This window comes from Argopecten irradians, unplaced genomic scaffold, assembly GCF_041381155.1.
Source record: "Argopecten irradians isolate NY unplaced genomic scaffold, Ai_NY scaffold_0289, whole genome shotgun sequence".
Taxonomy (NCBI): domain Eukaryota; kingdom Metazoa; phylum Mollusca; class Bivalvia; order Pectinida; family Pectinidae; genus Argopecten; species Argopecten irradians.
In genome coordinates, this window is record NW_027187756.1 from 26384 (window position 1) to 42314 (window position 15931).

At 36.4% G+C, this 15931-nt stretch overlaps 2 protein-coding genes across 2 annotated transcripts; both read left to right on the forward strand.

Moving 5' to 3' along the window:
• Positions 1-1278: 1278 nt before the first annotated feature.
• Positions 1279-2763, forward strand: LOC138312358 (heavy metal-binding protein HIP-like). Its single transcript, XM_069253265.1, has 4 exons — positions 1279-1354; positions 1504-1749; positions 2042-2071; positions 2360-2763. The coding sequence occupies exons 1-4, from the start codon at positions 1279-1281 to the stop codon at positions 2761-2763; spliced, it is 756 nt and encodes a 251-aa protein (XP_069109366.1).
• A 7192-nt stretch (positions 2764-9955) lies between these two features.
• LOC138312353 (uncharacterized) lies at positions 9956-13862 on the forward strand. The gene is made up of 4 exons (XM_069253261.1): positions 9956-10103; positions 10338-10571; positions 10909-10938; positions 13627-13862. The coding sequence occupies exons 1-4, from the start codon at positions 9956-9958 to the stop codon at positions 13860-13862; spliced, it is 648 nt and encodes a 215-aa protein (XP_069109362.1).
• Positions 13863-15931: the final 2069 nt, after the last annotated feature.

Here is a 15931-nt window from a genome sequence, read left to right on the forward strand (position 1 = left end):
ACCCGATCGCGATCGAGCAATGCAAAACTTGACCGCTGAATTGTCCATTGTTTGAAGGAACGTGCACCGTGGTGAAGAACGGACCACGTGTGTTCGCTGATACGTATTTTTGGCGAGTCTTCATGTGCGTTCGCCATGCACGATGGTGATGTTTAAGTTGTTTAGGGAAACTTTCCACTAAATTTGTTTTGTGCTACGCATGCGTACTAGATTGTTTTTAGCTCTGGAGCGGAACTACGGGATTTCCCCCTCTCCGAAGAGGGGTTTTCTATTGGTTTTTTTAAAACATGGAAATGTTGGCCATTTTTTTTATTAGCAGATATTTTCATAAGGATAATATGCTCTACAATTCAGCAAATTTGGTACTAGTATGACGATATTTTTTTTTCACCCCAAAACATAATGGGGCTTTAACTACTTTAAATTATCCATATATGTCTACGTTATTTTTGGTGTGTTTATCATTGCTAGCAGATTTCAGTATGAACCAAACCAAACCAGTATGAGATGAGGTTTTATTATGACGTTATCATATTAGACACAAAACTGCATACATCCCTAGAACTCTCACCATTTGAAAACCATATATAGATACATGTTTACGAGATGCAACTACAATCCGTTTCGTATGGTGTCATCAAAGACCGTTTACATATTAGAGAGCATTTGATTGACATTGTCTGAAATAAGGGGTTACTAGCTTATAGCTAAGAGTATTAGTAAACCATTGTGGGTTATTTTTCTAGTTAAATGGCTGGTAGGTGTGTCGTTTGTTGTGGCGGGCGTGATGTATGAATATTACGATATTGCAAACTTAACATCAAACATTGTTTTTTATTGTCTGTGTGATCAAAGTGAGTATACCTTTACAGATCGATTAGTTACCTAATCACCAGAAACTTCCGCTCGTGTCTAATCTTACATTTAGGAGATGGAGTTTAATCAGATTCTACATTTAAAGTAAGATACCTCAGACTACAAACTCAAATCGTTGGTTAATATTTGTTGTTTGGTTTCGTTACCGAAATATTAGATAGATGTCTTAAAACACACTAACAATTAATTTGGAGTAAAGACTGTAACTATGACCCCTTATCTATAAGTCAAAGTGTTTGTCTTCATAAAACTTAGGTCAGGGCCTTATCTGATACTTTATATACGTGTTGCTGTTTTTATCGGACTCATTCTAGACGAGATTTGTGAACATGGTACGGTGGTTTTGTTTTTACGGTATGTGTCCTAATACTGGATGTGTCGTTAGGTCTAGCCAGTCCTTCTATGGTTGGAGATGGGTCCACTGATCCAGTGTTGCTTCAGGTCCAACGTATCCTACTAAAACACGAGGCTCAAATAGGTAACATCAACCGCCATTTTTACTGGAATTATTTCATATCCATTTTTGTTTTGATACCAGTCGGTTTATACTAAATGTATTGCCATGCTTATATGTAAATAACATAATCTGTGAATTTTACGTTTTGTCATATATACAATTATATGTAGAGGCCCTCCAAAAGGAAAACATCCGACTTGCAGAGAAATCTTCTACTCTCGAAGGGGAAGTTATATTTCTTCGAGAGAAAACTGTTTCACTTGAAGAGAAAATTGTAATTCTCGAAGACAAAATCATTTCACTGGAACATGATCAACTGAAACAGGAAAAGCCTACTCTTGACAAGGAGGAAATCACTAGACCGTGTCCAGAAGAATCAGGGATTGATGAATCCCGAATAACGAGACAACCTAAAGGTACGAATCTGTTACTAATATTATCTCAACTGATATTATCATATTATCATATTCATATGACGATGCAGAATGCAGACAAATAACGTGAAATGTCACTGTAAAATTGAATCTTTCGTTATAACCTTTAATGAATACTTCTTTTAGTATCTTCTGACGACGTGAAAAACAGAAACGTGAATCATTTATTCTTATATTTATATGATGCTTCGAACTTTCATTGTAATGGCTATTGATTTCTTTCTGTGTTCATGACAATTTGTTTTCAAATTATTGCTTTTATTTTTGTATTTAGGTGGTGACAAGAAAATAAGCAAACGTGTCGGTAAGTCAATGGTATAATAGTTCAAACACTGCAATTGTTTTTTTTTATGTGAACTCTATTTCTGTTTCCTGTTTTCTCTATGTTGCGATTTAGAAATTGTCAACCATTTCTGATAAGATATTCTTTATTTTGTTAAATTTCAAATAATGATATATGGATAGCTATTATAAAACCTAATAACCTTTGGAAAGTATTATTCAATATGATCCTTTCTTAGTTAACAACTGATGTTCCAAATGTTCATGTAAATTCATATCACCTAACATCAGACTTTGTGTTATTTTGCAGACCCTACCACTGACAGTTTAATTGCTTTCCACGCCATTCTCACACACACCATAACAGATCCAGGTACCGACCATATTGTTCAGTTTGACAAAACGGTTACAAATATCGGTTCCCACTACAAATCTCAAACCGGAGAATTCATTTGTCCAGAGGTTGGTGTTTACAAATTTTCTTGGATGATTTACACGAATGGTAATCAGTACATAGATACAGCATTGGTTCGTAACGGCGATGTCATCGGAGCAAGCGTCAGTGGAGACACAACATGGGATACATCAGGCTCGGCCTCAGCAATAACAATGCTGGTTCCTGGTGACTCAGTTTGGGTACGAGTAACAGGACACAATAGTGGATCAGATATCTACCCGACCCGTACAATGTTTAACGGATTTCGTCTGCACTAAGAGAAATAACAACACCTCTCAGTGTAACATCAAATTGTATGTCTTTGGTGGTAATCAAAAAGAAATGTTACCAATAAACATCTAGCTCAAAGGCGTTGTACAGTGTTTTGGTATGCTATTAAATAGTGTCAAAAACTTGTTTGTACGCTCGTTAAAGCTAATAAACCCAATAAAATTGTATGCTTATACTCAGTGACAAATAGTGTTTAAATTTGGCTGAAATCACGTATGTTGCATTCTTAAAATGGCCATTACAAAGGGTGTTCATGTTATGATACATTTTAAAGAATTAGTATTTTTCTTCGGCTACATATGTTAATTAATTGTCATCATTGCCACTATTGCGAAAATGAGCTATTTGTTTTACTGCAAGATAACAATATAAATAATAATTAATTGCATATTGTAAAATGTCCACGACACCATTCATTATATGAAATAAAGTAGTGATTGCGCATACACCAAAAGCAATTCAAAGTATTTCATATTATTTTTTGTGTTAATTAGACATTCATTTATACAGGTTAACACCAATTAGAGTTACGAGTATCGTTAATGCTTGTTGTCTTATATATTTGGTTTTTTTTTATTCAATCTTTACCAATGAAACATGAAGAGCTTAGAACAAGTTATGGGCCAGATGAAGGTTTATTTTATCCTGATTAGTAAGAAATACGCTGTCGGTCTGTAATAGGCCTATTTACCTATCCAATTTTACCTGTGCAACAGGAATAGTACAAGATAGTTAAAAAAGACGACAAACTTATTTTTACAATTGTTCATATTTATTGCCGAACAGCGAATTTCGATTATCGTATCAACCTCAAGATTCTTAAGTATTCGTTTGTGTTCATCCATCTGAAATCGCTTTGTCGTATTAAAAATACAACATTTAAAACAACTTGAACCAAAATATAGCAATGTACACATTTATAAAGGAAACATTTTTGTGTTCTTGATGCCAATGGTATTGTAATCATGTTGATCAACATATAAATCAATTTTTTACCCATTCAAAAAAAAAAAAATCAAACCCAAGATTTAACAAGGTCATGTTAAATACTAGGTAACCTATCTGTTCCGTTGTCGATTATACACTGTCTATGTAAACGTATTACAAACTATGTCATTGTAGTTTCTTTTCTCATCCTTTGAGCTCAGAAAAGGAACGACTAGATTGGCCCTTCATTGTAGCATCATGTGAGTCACGTGCCCGACAATATGACTCCGTAAAGTCACATACAAAACTTATGTACCATTTCTAGCGGGGCGAACTCAGTTGAGCTTCATTATATTCGTTTCTCAAGATTGGAGCCCTCCAATCAGAAGAGGAAAGCTCGATTGACCATTTCTGATATGATATGATCCTTTGGGTTGCGTGCATGCTAATATGACAGCGTTAGGTAACAAAAACGGTAAGCTAGAAAAACAAATATGATTAATAATGCGAAATACACGTTCGCACATACCACACTCATGTACCACATTCACATGGGTCAAACGTCGAAATAAGATGAGCTTCGTTATAGATATATGAAAGTAATATTTCTACTCTCGATTCCAAGCCGTAGATACGTGATATTGGGTATGTAGGATGCTGAAATGAAGTGCAAACAAGTTTATTCCGAAGAATGATAAGATGATAATCCACATTGGATGATTACAGAAATGGTTCGGAACGGCGAGGCAATAGGTACAGGCATGAGTGGAGCCTATACCTCTTTTACCACCGGCTCGACGTCAGCAATAACTATGCTGGTTCCTGGTGACTCAGTTTGGGTTCGGGTTACATCTTCACACAGTAGTGGAGCCGATATCTACCCCATCTTTACCATGTTTAACGGACATCGTCTGAACTAAGTAATATGCTAAAAGAATTATCATGGTTTTCGTCCGCAAATTTATTTAGGACGAATTTTATTGCCCTGTATTTGTCCTTAACTAAATAAATGAATAATCATCATAGATAATTATTTTTAAAGTAGGTCAAAAGGTAATATGTCTTCAAATAAAGGGCCCCGCCTATACGTACATTCAAAAATTGATAAAAAATATTGACTTTCACAAACCACAGTACCAAATAGTAAGACCTGATATTCGTCTGAAATATGCTGGAATAAAGGTTCGCCAAGTTCTTTCAATATTTTTTAAAACAGGATTTTAGCTGTTAATAGCATAATCAACCCAACAACCAACAACTGTTCATGGCGCATTCTGGCTTCTTCCTAATGTCTCCACTGATACCTTTTTCACGTTTGGTCTTCAGTTGGGCTCTCGTCCATGTTAGAAAGCAATTAGATTCTATGCCACCATCACCAGTGTCTATAAAAGTGGTAATTTCTGCATGGGTTGGTGTGCTTGTTTGATCCCTCGGTGAAATGGTACTATAAACACGGCACGAGGGCCATAATTACAAGTAAACATAACACGAATGTCTCGTTCCAAAACATAAACAAAATCCACACACTGTAACACATTGCACACACGGTAGGCCGTCCTCAAATGACCCTTGCTGTTATCAGGACGTTAATCACTATAAACGAAAGAAATGAGAGAGTACCTAATTTGTAGAAATAATTTACCTGACATTGTTTAACGTTACCATGTCAACTATTCTTACAGAACGCTTGTCATTAATCCTAAATAAGCATGAATTAACACGAACATACCGCAATCTCCCAAAACACCCACCTCGCACTTCACACGCGCTGCACACTGCCTGCATTGACCTGCATTCAAATTATCATAGACAAATATGCGTAAATCTCCAATTTATCCAATAAAATATTGAAACTGATTCTTATGAATAAACAAACACACCGTATCATTTGTTGACTACCTACATGCATAAGGGGGTGCAGACATGACAAAAATCTGAAGTCATTTAGTTGAACACCAATGTTTGACTTTGTCATAACGTCATTTGTTTTATTGCATTTTTTCTTAACTGAATATTTTTACCACCAGAAATGTTTGCGTTATCTTTGGAAACCATATTATGACTTTATTGATAATAATTCAGCGCTAAATGACCTTAGCCGTCCACGAGGCTCAATTTCTAACAAACGAACGCGGTTTTGGTTTGGTTGGAATTATTGATTTAACGTCCTATTAACAGCCAGGGTCATTTAAGAACGTGCAAGGTGTGTTGGTGGAGGAAAAGCTGGAATACCCAGAGACAAACCACCGACCAGCGGTCAGTACCCGGCAACTGTCCCACATGAGATGCGAACTCGCGACCCAAAGGTGGAGGGCTTGTTGTAATATGTCAAGACATCTTAGCCACTCGGCCACCGCGGCGCCAACGAACACATGTTGGTAGGTATATCAGTAGAAGAGAAAAACATAAACCTTTTAGTTGCCTTGTACGATCATGCATTAAGGACAGCAGGTATAATTTTAACACCCTACCTGCAGGATATGACGTATAACCAAAACTGACAGTATAATATCGGGGAAATGAACAGGTGGAGATTGCTGTTCGGTATCATGACGGGATGTTTCGGTGATAAAGAGCTCTAAAAAGACAGATGGTAGGGTTGCGCTCACTCGCCTTTCAGCTAGCGAGCCGTGGTTCAATCACCAGCCCGTACGTGGAAATGCCATCTACCCAATCACGTGGGCGTTATTCGGTCACTCCAGTTTCCTTTCCTATTCTAAGACCCCTCGCAGACTTCGCGGACATCAAAAGTGATTTCTACAGCAAATTTATTGTTTCGCAATCAATGTAAAATAAAGAATGTGCTTTAATGAACAAAACACGAAGAGCTTAGTGCAAGTTATGGACCAGGTAAAGGTTTATTTTATTCTGATTAGTGAGTGATACGCTATCATACTCCAATAGACTTGTTTATCCATGCAATCTTTACCCTAAGAGTAATGCAAGAATGATAACCCAGACAGTAGACTTTAAACTTTTATCTACAATCATGGTTCATATTTATTGTGGAACAGCGAAGTTCGATTATTGCGTCAACAGCAATATCTTAAGCTTTCGTTAATGTTTATCCATCTTAGATCGCTTTGTCGTATTAAAAATGCAACACTTCTAAACAACATGAAATGAATTGTAGCAATGTACACATATGTGTTCTTGATGTGAATGGTATCGTGATCGCGTTGATCAACAGGTCACAAAGTTTCTAACCTTTAAAAATTTCAAAGATTAAACACGAACATAAAGATTCTTTGTGTTGTCTCAAGTCAGGATATTCTAAAGTCTATCATTGTAGTCGTTTCTCATGCTTGGAGCTCAGAAGACGAATGACAAGATTGACTCTTCATTATACCATCATATGGGTCACGTGCTTTACAGTATGACTCAATAAGGTAACAATAAATATAAGCACGTACATACCACACACATGGGGCATTTCTACGGTGTGTACGGTGGTGTGTTGTGTAGTGAACTAGGATTCTTTATATTCCGTCGGATGCTTGAAGCTCACCAATCAGAATACGACTGGATTAACCCTTTATTATATGATGTGTGTAGATTGCGTGATTGGCATATGGCATATCTTGGGGATGTAACATGTTGAAATGAAGAGTTACCTAAATTATTTGTATGAATTCCCTTGATTTACAAACAAGAACATCTCACCCGGTCACATTTTACTGACAACGGACAAACCAGTCGCCCCACTGTCTCATGCTTAGCGCTAAGCTGGAGCAGAACCTACCACTTTTATAGGGAACAACCAACTAAATAAAAAAGACCGTCGAAATGGCCCCTGTGTATACAAGATTGAGCCCAGGATAGAAATTTAACCCTGGCCGCTGATTGGCTGGCTTAATTATGAATTTCAAAAGTAAAAATGTTTTCTGACAGGTAATTATTCCTAGATAGCCATGATATGAATTTGGAAATTCATATTGAGATTTAGGTTCAAAATATCAATTTTGATAATGAATAGGTAAAAACATTAGAACATCAGGATTTTTTAGTGTAAAATGCGCCTGATTTCAATAAAAGCTACCCTAGTTGGAGTTTGAGCAGAAGGACCCAAACTTTTTTTTCTATCTAGTGTTATATGAGAACCTAGACTTTAATTATAGAACACAATAGCTAACTAATATTCCTTTGTTTTGATAATATACAGTACAAAACTTTAACAAAGTTTAACACTGTGGTCTATGTAAAATTATTTAGTTGGTTGCTCTACTATGGTGTAATTTGGCCAGGGAACAGAACATATAAACATTCACACCAATCACACAATAAGTATCCACAACTCTTGAGGTTTTAGTCTCGTTGAAGTCTCATTTCGAACTATATCAAAGAAGTTTTGAGATTTTCAAATGGAAATTATCCGTAGCAAATTGTCTTTTTCAAATTTTCTCAAGACATTAAACATCCTTTTTAGATTTATTTATACCGGGATTCTAAACAAGTAGTCCATGGGCCTGTTTGGTCACCTGAATTCGGATACATTATGAAATGGAAATTTATAACCACTATTTATTGGCTCATCAGGACCTTGAAATCGTGAGTCAGTAATTTCATCAATCTGATCTTTCAATCTTTGAAGAATATTTCATTCAATTACATATGTTATCCTATGAGAATAAGTCAAATATTGCTAGTAATGTTTTCCTTTGAGACCCCAGGGCCATGACATTCACAAAGATGTTGAAGAGGAAAATAAGACATTTTAATACAAACAGATGATTTGTTCCGTCAAATCTGTGAATGTAGACTGTTATCTCATGCTAATAATTCAAACCAAGTCTGGCTCATTTCTTATAAAAATTGAGCAAATAATGCTCATGAATGTGTTTTTCCTATATAAAATATATATACATTTGACCCCCTCCCCAGGGAGACCAAGGCCATGAAATTAAAATTTTGTATAGAGGGCCTTAAGACCTTTCAATCTATGAAAATATCATTTATGCTAATGAAGAAAAACATTTTTTGAATTTCAGCGATTTTGCCCCGTTTTGGCCCTCCCACAGCTCCATGTGGGTCGGGAGCATACAATTCACAATTTTGATTGTTTTAAAAAGTGAAATAACACTGTAAAAAGGAAAACAAAATTCCTCTGCTACAAAAGGACACAACGTGAATCTACCGAAGTCTCCAAAAAACCCACCATGCACTTCATACACGCAACACAACGCACCCATGGAAGGCTGTTCTTAAATAGAACTTTTTTAACAAACAATGTGTCACGAAAGGCCGTTATATTGTCCCCTTATCTATAAATCAGAAAAAAAACTAACTTAAGGTAAGGCCTTATCTAATACCTTACATATGTATTTCTGTTTCATTCGGAATCACTCAAGACGATGTGGTGAACATGGCGCGGTGCTTTGTTTTTACAGTGTGTGTCCTAATACTGGATATGTCGTTAGGTCTAACCAGTCCTTCTATGAATAGAATTGGGTCCACTGATCAAATGTTGCTTCAGGTCCAACGTCTCCTGCTAAAAACACGAGGCTCAAATAGGTAACATCAACTGTCATTTTCACTTAAAGTATTTCATATATATTTATCGAATGTTGTAGTGACTTTTGACTATTCTACTGACTTCAAAACAACCTTTTCTGAAGTAACACGGCAATTTCTACTACAAATAAGTGTTTTTGAGAATTTGATTAATTTCATTTTCGATTCCACATACGACATGTGACGTTCCTGCTTATAAAAAATTATAACTGTTATTTTTTTTGCAATATATAGAGGCACTTCAAAAGGAAAACATCCGACTTTCAGAGAAATCGTCTACTCTCGAAGAGGAGGTTCAATGTCTTCTAGAGAAAACTGTTTCACTTGAAGAGAAAATTGTGACTCTCGAAGGCAAAATCACTTCACTAGAACAGGATCAGCCTACCGTTGACATGGAGGTAATCACTAGACCGTATCCAGAAGAATCGGGAAGCATTGATGAATCCCGAATAACAAGACAACCCAAAGGTACGAATCGGTTACTTGATATTATCTCAACTGCGTACTCCTGATAGACATATATGTACTAACTATGCATAAACATATTATCTAAAAAAACTCTTTGGTATTGTACTATCTGCTTCATGGACAATAAGTGATTTCCCTTTGAAAGCTTAAATATTAGACAGGTAGTGTTTGTTTATTTACTGATATTGGCCTATGAAATGTAATGTGTCATGCACAAAAACTATATATGTATTGCTGTTACATTCGGAATCACTCAATACGATATTGGTGAACATGGAGCGGTGGTTTGCTTTTACAGTGTGTGTCCTAATACTGGATATGTCGTTAGGGCTAACCAGTCCTTCTATGGTTGGAGATTGGTCCACTGATCAAATGTTGCTTCAGGTCCAACGTCTCCTGCTAAAACACGAGGCTCAAATAGGTAACATCAACTGCCAATTTCACTTAAAGTATTTCATATATATTTATCGAATGTTGTAGTGACTTTTGACTATTCTACTGACATCAAACAACCTTTTTCTGAAGGTACACGGCAATTTCTACTACATATAAGTGTTTTTGAGAATTTAATTAATTTCATTTTCGATTCCACATACGACATGTGACGTTCATGCTTATAAAAAATTATAACTGTTATTTATTTTACAATATACAGAGGCCCTGCAAAAGGAAAACATCCGACTTTCAGAGAAATCGTCTACTCTCGAAGAGGAGGTTCAATGTCTTCGAGAGAAAACTGTTTCACTTGAAGAGAAAATTGTGACTCTCGAAGGCAAAATCACTTCACTAGAACAGGATCAGCCTACCGTTGACATGGAGGTAATCACTAGACCGTATCCAGAAGAATCGGGAAGCATTGATGAATCCCGAATAACAAGACAACCCAAAGGTACGAATCGGTTACTGATATTATCTCAACTGCGTACTCCTGATAGACATATATGTACTAACTATGCATAAACATATTATCTACAAAAACTCTTTGATATTGTACTATCTGCTTCATGGACAATAAGTGATTTTCTTTGAAAGCTTAAATATTAGACAGGTAGTGTTTGTTTATTTACTGATATTGGCCTATGAAATGTAATGTGTCATGCACAAAAACTAAATTATCGTTGCGGATCATATGATGACGTAAAATACAGATTATTATGACTGTTTCCTGTTGCAGTAATGATAATTTGTTTTCAGTTTCGTTGCATTTATTATGGTTTCGATTTCAGATGGTGTCAGGAAAATAAGCAAACGTGTCGGTAAGTCGATAGTATATTCACGGTTTTTCACAACTGATTGTTTTCGTTACCGTCAGTTGACTAGTAATAGAAATTTTTATAATATTTATAGTATATTGTTGGGCAGGGTCTGAAAGTGTCACACGAACAAAATAAAGTAGGTAAAGAATCCAATATGACTTCTATGACATCACTTCCGGTTTTAAATTGTCAATATCTCGTTAAGATTTTGACGAATTTCTTTCATTTTTAAATATGTTATTTAGAATTAAAAATGAAATTAACAGTTAAGTAAACACTTCATTTTAAAACGCTTCAACTTACGGTTGGAAATAAGGTCTCAAAAAGTGCATTTTTTGAATTTTTAAATAACTCTTCTTTCTCAGGTTCTAGAAGGAAAGAAAACTTATATAAGGCATGTAGATGCTGACTAAATGACCAACAAGTTAATAAATATTATGACTGATCATTGTCGTCTTAGTATTCAAGGTCACATGGGGCCAAAAAAACCGAGAAAATCATTGTAGAGACCTACTTCTTCTAAGTTTTAAAAAGACCTAGATACCATAACCTACTATGACCTGTAACATTATCGAGCATCGCACCATAGAACAGTCACGACCTTCATTCAAAGTCACATGAGCCAAAAATCCTAAAACTTCAACTAAAAAATTCACTACTTGTGAAGTTCTCGAAGAGTTAGGGATCATCCATGATTAGGCGATTTAGGAATGCCATAAATGGCTTACTAAAGTTTCTGTAACTAAGTTGATCAATGGCAAGTTAAAAAAACTTGGCATCTAATGTATAGGCCTGAAAATCATTATATGAGATATATTTTTTGAAAATTGTTTATGAGGTCATCCACGCCTGTTATGACCGTGTCGTATCCATTGGAAGTAGTAGCCCATTTTGCACTGCTTAGTTACATTTTTTTGTTTGATTGATTAGCGTCCTTTTAACGCTGATGGTCTTGTACGGACGGCCACATGTTTGCGGTGTTGTAGCGTGTATGTGTGCGAGGTGTTTTGTTTAGGGAGACTGCGGTAGTATTCATGTTGTGTCTTCTTGTATAGTGGAAATCATTGCCCCTTTTTATAGTGCTATATCAATGAAGCATGCCGCGAAGACACCAAGCAACACACTACACGGTCACATTATAATGACAAATACGGGCGAACAGTCGTCCCACTTCCCTGTATGATGAGCGCTAAGTCACTCATCTGAAAAGGTTTTCATTGAAGATTAATTTAGTCGCTTTTCGACCATGAATGTAGTCTAACGTCAGCTACATCATGGCCAAAATATGTCCTTAATTCTAAGAGCTAATACAAAATATGCACTTCAATTTACATTGACATCATGAATGTTTTGCACGTGCATAAACAGGTTTTGCACAGGGTGTGTGTCTTCTTGGTGGAGTTCATATATAGGAAGCAAACGCTCGTTCGGGAGGCAGTGGTCACGCACCGGTCACAGAATAGTATGGCAGATTATATACGTAGAGATATGTGGACGAGATTATTGGTTTGAATTTCTTATTTTACCTTGTATGGGAATTTATTATTGAGTAGAAACATCATAAATGACAGCTTAGATGGGGTTGACATGTTTTTTCTTGCAAACAACAAACCCAACAGATTTACAGGTAAGGCTTCGTTTACTGTAGTATGGTGATGCACAGTGGACAACTGCTAAGTTGTATTTGTGTCGATTCAGCCGCGCTTTATAGTGGTCGGTGAGCGCGTCTGGAATACTGATAGAGAGTAAACAAAAATGGCTGATTCTCGACAGGGGGGATGTCTCATGAAACGATTCTTGAAATACAAGTGTGTACTTTTTTTTTATCTCAATTACATACTTTTTAACTTGCATTGTCAGCTTGGATATGAATGACCTTGACCTTCATTCAAGGTTACATCTGTCCCCAAAACCCCTAATATCTTAGAAAGCTTCTTCTTTGTGATAGGTTTTCTGGAAGGCCTAGAGACCTAATATCCAGGCCAATATCAATTCTGGCATAAATGTTTATTAAGTTAGGTTAATATGATTGACCTTGACCTATATTCGAAAGTGACACTGTCTGCCAACAAACCTTAATTTATTCTAAACTCCCCACTACTTTTTGTTCTTGAAAGACATAGACACCTGAAATTGGACCTGTAGTAATATTCAGCGTAAATGGCTCAACCAAGTTTGTTAATATGACAGAACTTGACCGAAATTCGCTTCTTCGTGAGAACATCCCGTCCCTCAAAACTTCCAGTGACAGTTTAGTTTGTAATTCGGATTTATTTCGTTAATCATTGTCTATTTTTACTCTGTATCTGATTGTCTGAGGATATTGATGAAAATTTACACACGATTTGCTCTCTTTCTTGATGTTAAAATTTTGGCTTCCCTTCATACTAAAAGACTGACCACGAATATACCACATTTTCCCACAACATGCACCGCGCACTCTTCCATACACAGTAACACACACCACATACACACGTGGGCCGTCATTACAATGCAAATGATCCAACATGAGCTGTAAATCTAGAGAATGTAAAGTATTATGTAACTTAAATAAAATCCTTTATACTATGTAAAATCATTTCATGGGCAATCCCTGGTCCTTTCTGAGGTCTTTTCTCATGAAATGAATTCCAATTGATTCATGTAAATCCATCCAACATTAGACTTTGTTGTTTCCTATTTTTGCAGATGAGCCCCCACCAACTGACAGTATAATAGCTTTTCATGCCATTCTCACACACCACCATAACACGATACCAGCAACACCATCACGTGGCGTTGAGTTTGACAAAATGGTTACAAATATCACGTTTCTCACTTCAAGTTCCTCAAAACTAAACGTGTTTATCTGTCCAAGAAGTTGGCGTTTACAAATTCTCGTGGACGAATCAAAGTTTTTATCCATCAGAACATCGCTACAGTAATTATGGTTTCGTAACGGCGTGGTCGTAGGAACAAAGCTTCAGCTGGAGATGATGGATTATTAACACGACAGAGCTCAGGACGTGGAGAGCGTCAGCCGAGTAACATGGCTGGTTCCTGGGTGACTCAGTTTGGGTACGAGTGACAGCGGAGCAACAGTGGTGGAGATGCGATATCTACCCCTAGAGCAGACCCGTTTAAACCATGTTGTAACGGATTTCGTCTGAACTCAACATAGGTAACCTCTTTGGCAAATTCAAGTGTCCGTGTGGGGTGAATAAACATCATAAGGCAAGGTAATTGTTGTTTTGTACGAAGGCCAAAAGGTTGTTTGATCTACACCATAATGTAGAGTAGTCAATATATTGAAAAAAAGATACTTTCATCAAATCACAGAAAACAAATGTACGATAAAAAGACATATATATCCGTCCGGAAATATGCTGTAAAAATTAGATTTATTTTGTTTTCCTATTAACAAATAAAGAAAAAAAAAAACACTTTCCCATCTGTAACCGAAACGCAAAAATGCGACTTTATCATGACGCCACAATAGAATCGTGCGACTTTTGCGTATTGATTTGGCAAGATATTGTATTTTTTTTAGTCAAAGTAGTCTGGAAAATTAATTATACAGCTTGATCGCCACTATTTTCATTTAATTTCATCGGGTATGCTAATTGTGACAATCTGCTTCGCGGGATATAACACAGTTTGCAAACAAAATTTCGCCAAGGCTTAAAAAATTAAATCAAAGTGGCCTGAAGGGCCTGAGTGAGGCATTGTAGCTTAAGATCGGAAACTGTGAATCATTTGCAAATTTAAAATGCGACCGATTTCAATATGGGTGTCTCTTTTCAGGCTTCATTTTTTAAATTTACACTTTCAGCTTATAGTATATTTTCATTGCAATATTACGCCATGATTGACAACCCGAAGTGCGTTCTGATAAACATAGAATAAATGGTGGAAACCAAGCCAACCTGATTACAATTTACCCTGATAACAGTATCCAGAGAACACGAAAATTGTCTGCTAAATGATACTATGGGGTTCAACACCGGTATACATAGACACTGTATACTGGCAAATTTGCTGTGTTTTTTACTACACCGACATATTTAAGAACATCTTTGTCTGCTAGCGTAGTGAAATATCTATAGAAACTACAGAGAACCTTATCACGTGTAGCGAAGTTATAAACCTACCTTTTTACTAAGTATAATATAGAGTAAACTCCAGGCTCGTGTCTATTCGTTTTAGTAAAATTTGCAACCACGACGATCCCAAAGAGGCGCTACGCCTCAAAAAAAAAATTTTAATGGCCTCGATACCTAAAAAAACTCGAAAGAAATTAACCGCACATGTTAGAGATCCTATATCTCTAACTACGATCTCAATAAGTCCCCATACCTTTTTGTTAGTTAGTATTTAATTAATATGTGTTAAGAAAATTAAGAGATTAATCCAATCTACTCGGTGTTTCAGGGAAAAGTATGATAGTATAATAAGAATTGAAGACGTAACTACTGGAATTTTAGCCAAAAAACCCAACAAGGTAGTGCATACGAATCGTAAAGGACATACTTAAATGAAGGAGCTAATCTTTCATTTTTCTTCTCTTCCTAAATGAATATCTTTATCGCCGTAGTGTTCCTCGTGGACATTACTCTCACAATTTGGGTTTGTTATCTCTGATCTCGATGATCGCTTCAAACCTGAGAGGTTTGGCCTACACATGAAACGTCTATTTAATTATTCAGCAGTTAATAAAGTGAAAGTCGGGTACGAACTGGTTCGCCACGTTGTCAGTATGCCGTGAGTTTGTGCGTGTTCCCTATTGTTGTCCTGTCAGGCAGCGTGTATGCAGTGATATAGGCACTATAAAACGTCAAGAGTTCCACCGATTCACAAGAAGACACAACACACGGAAAGCACCGTAATACATTACAAAACTATGCACCAATAGCAACAACACGCAATTGCAAAGACGACACACTACATGGGAGGCCCGCGCCATAACTAACTCTTGACCAGTTGTAAGAACACGGAAATACAATATGATAATCCA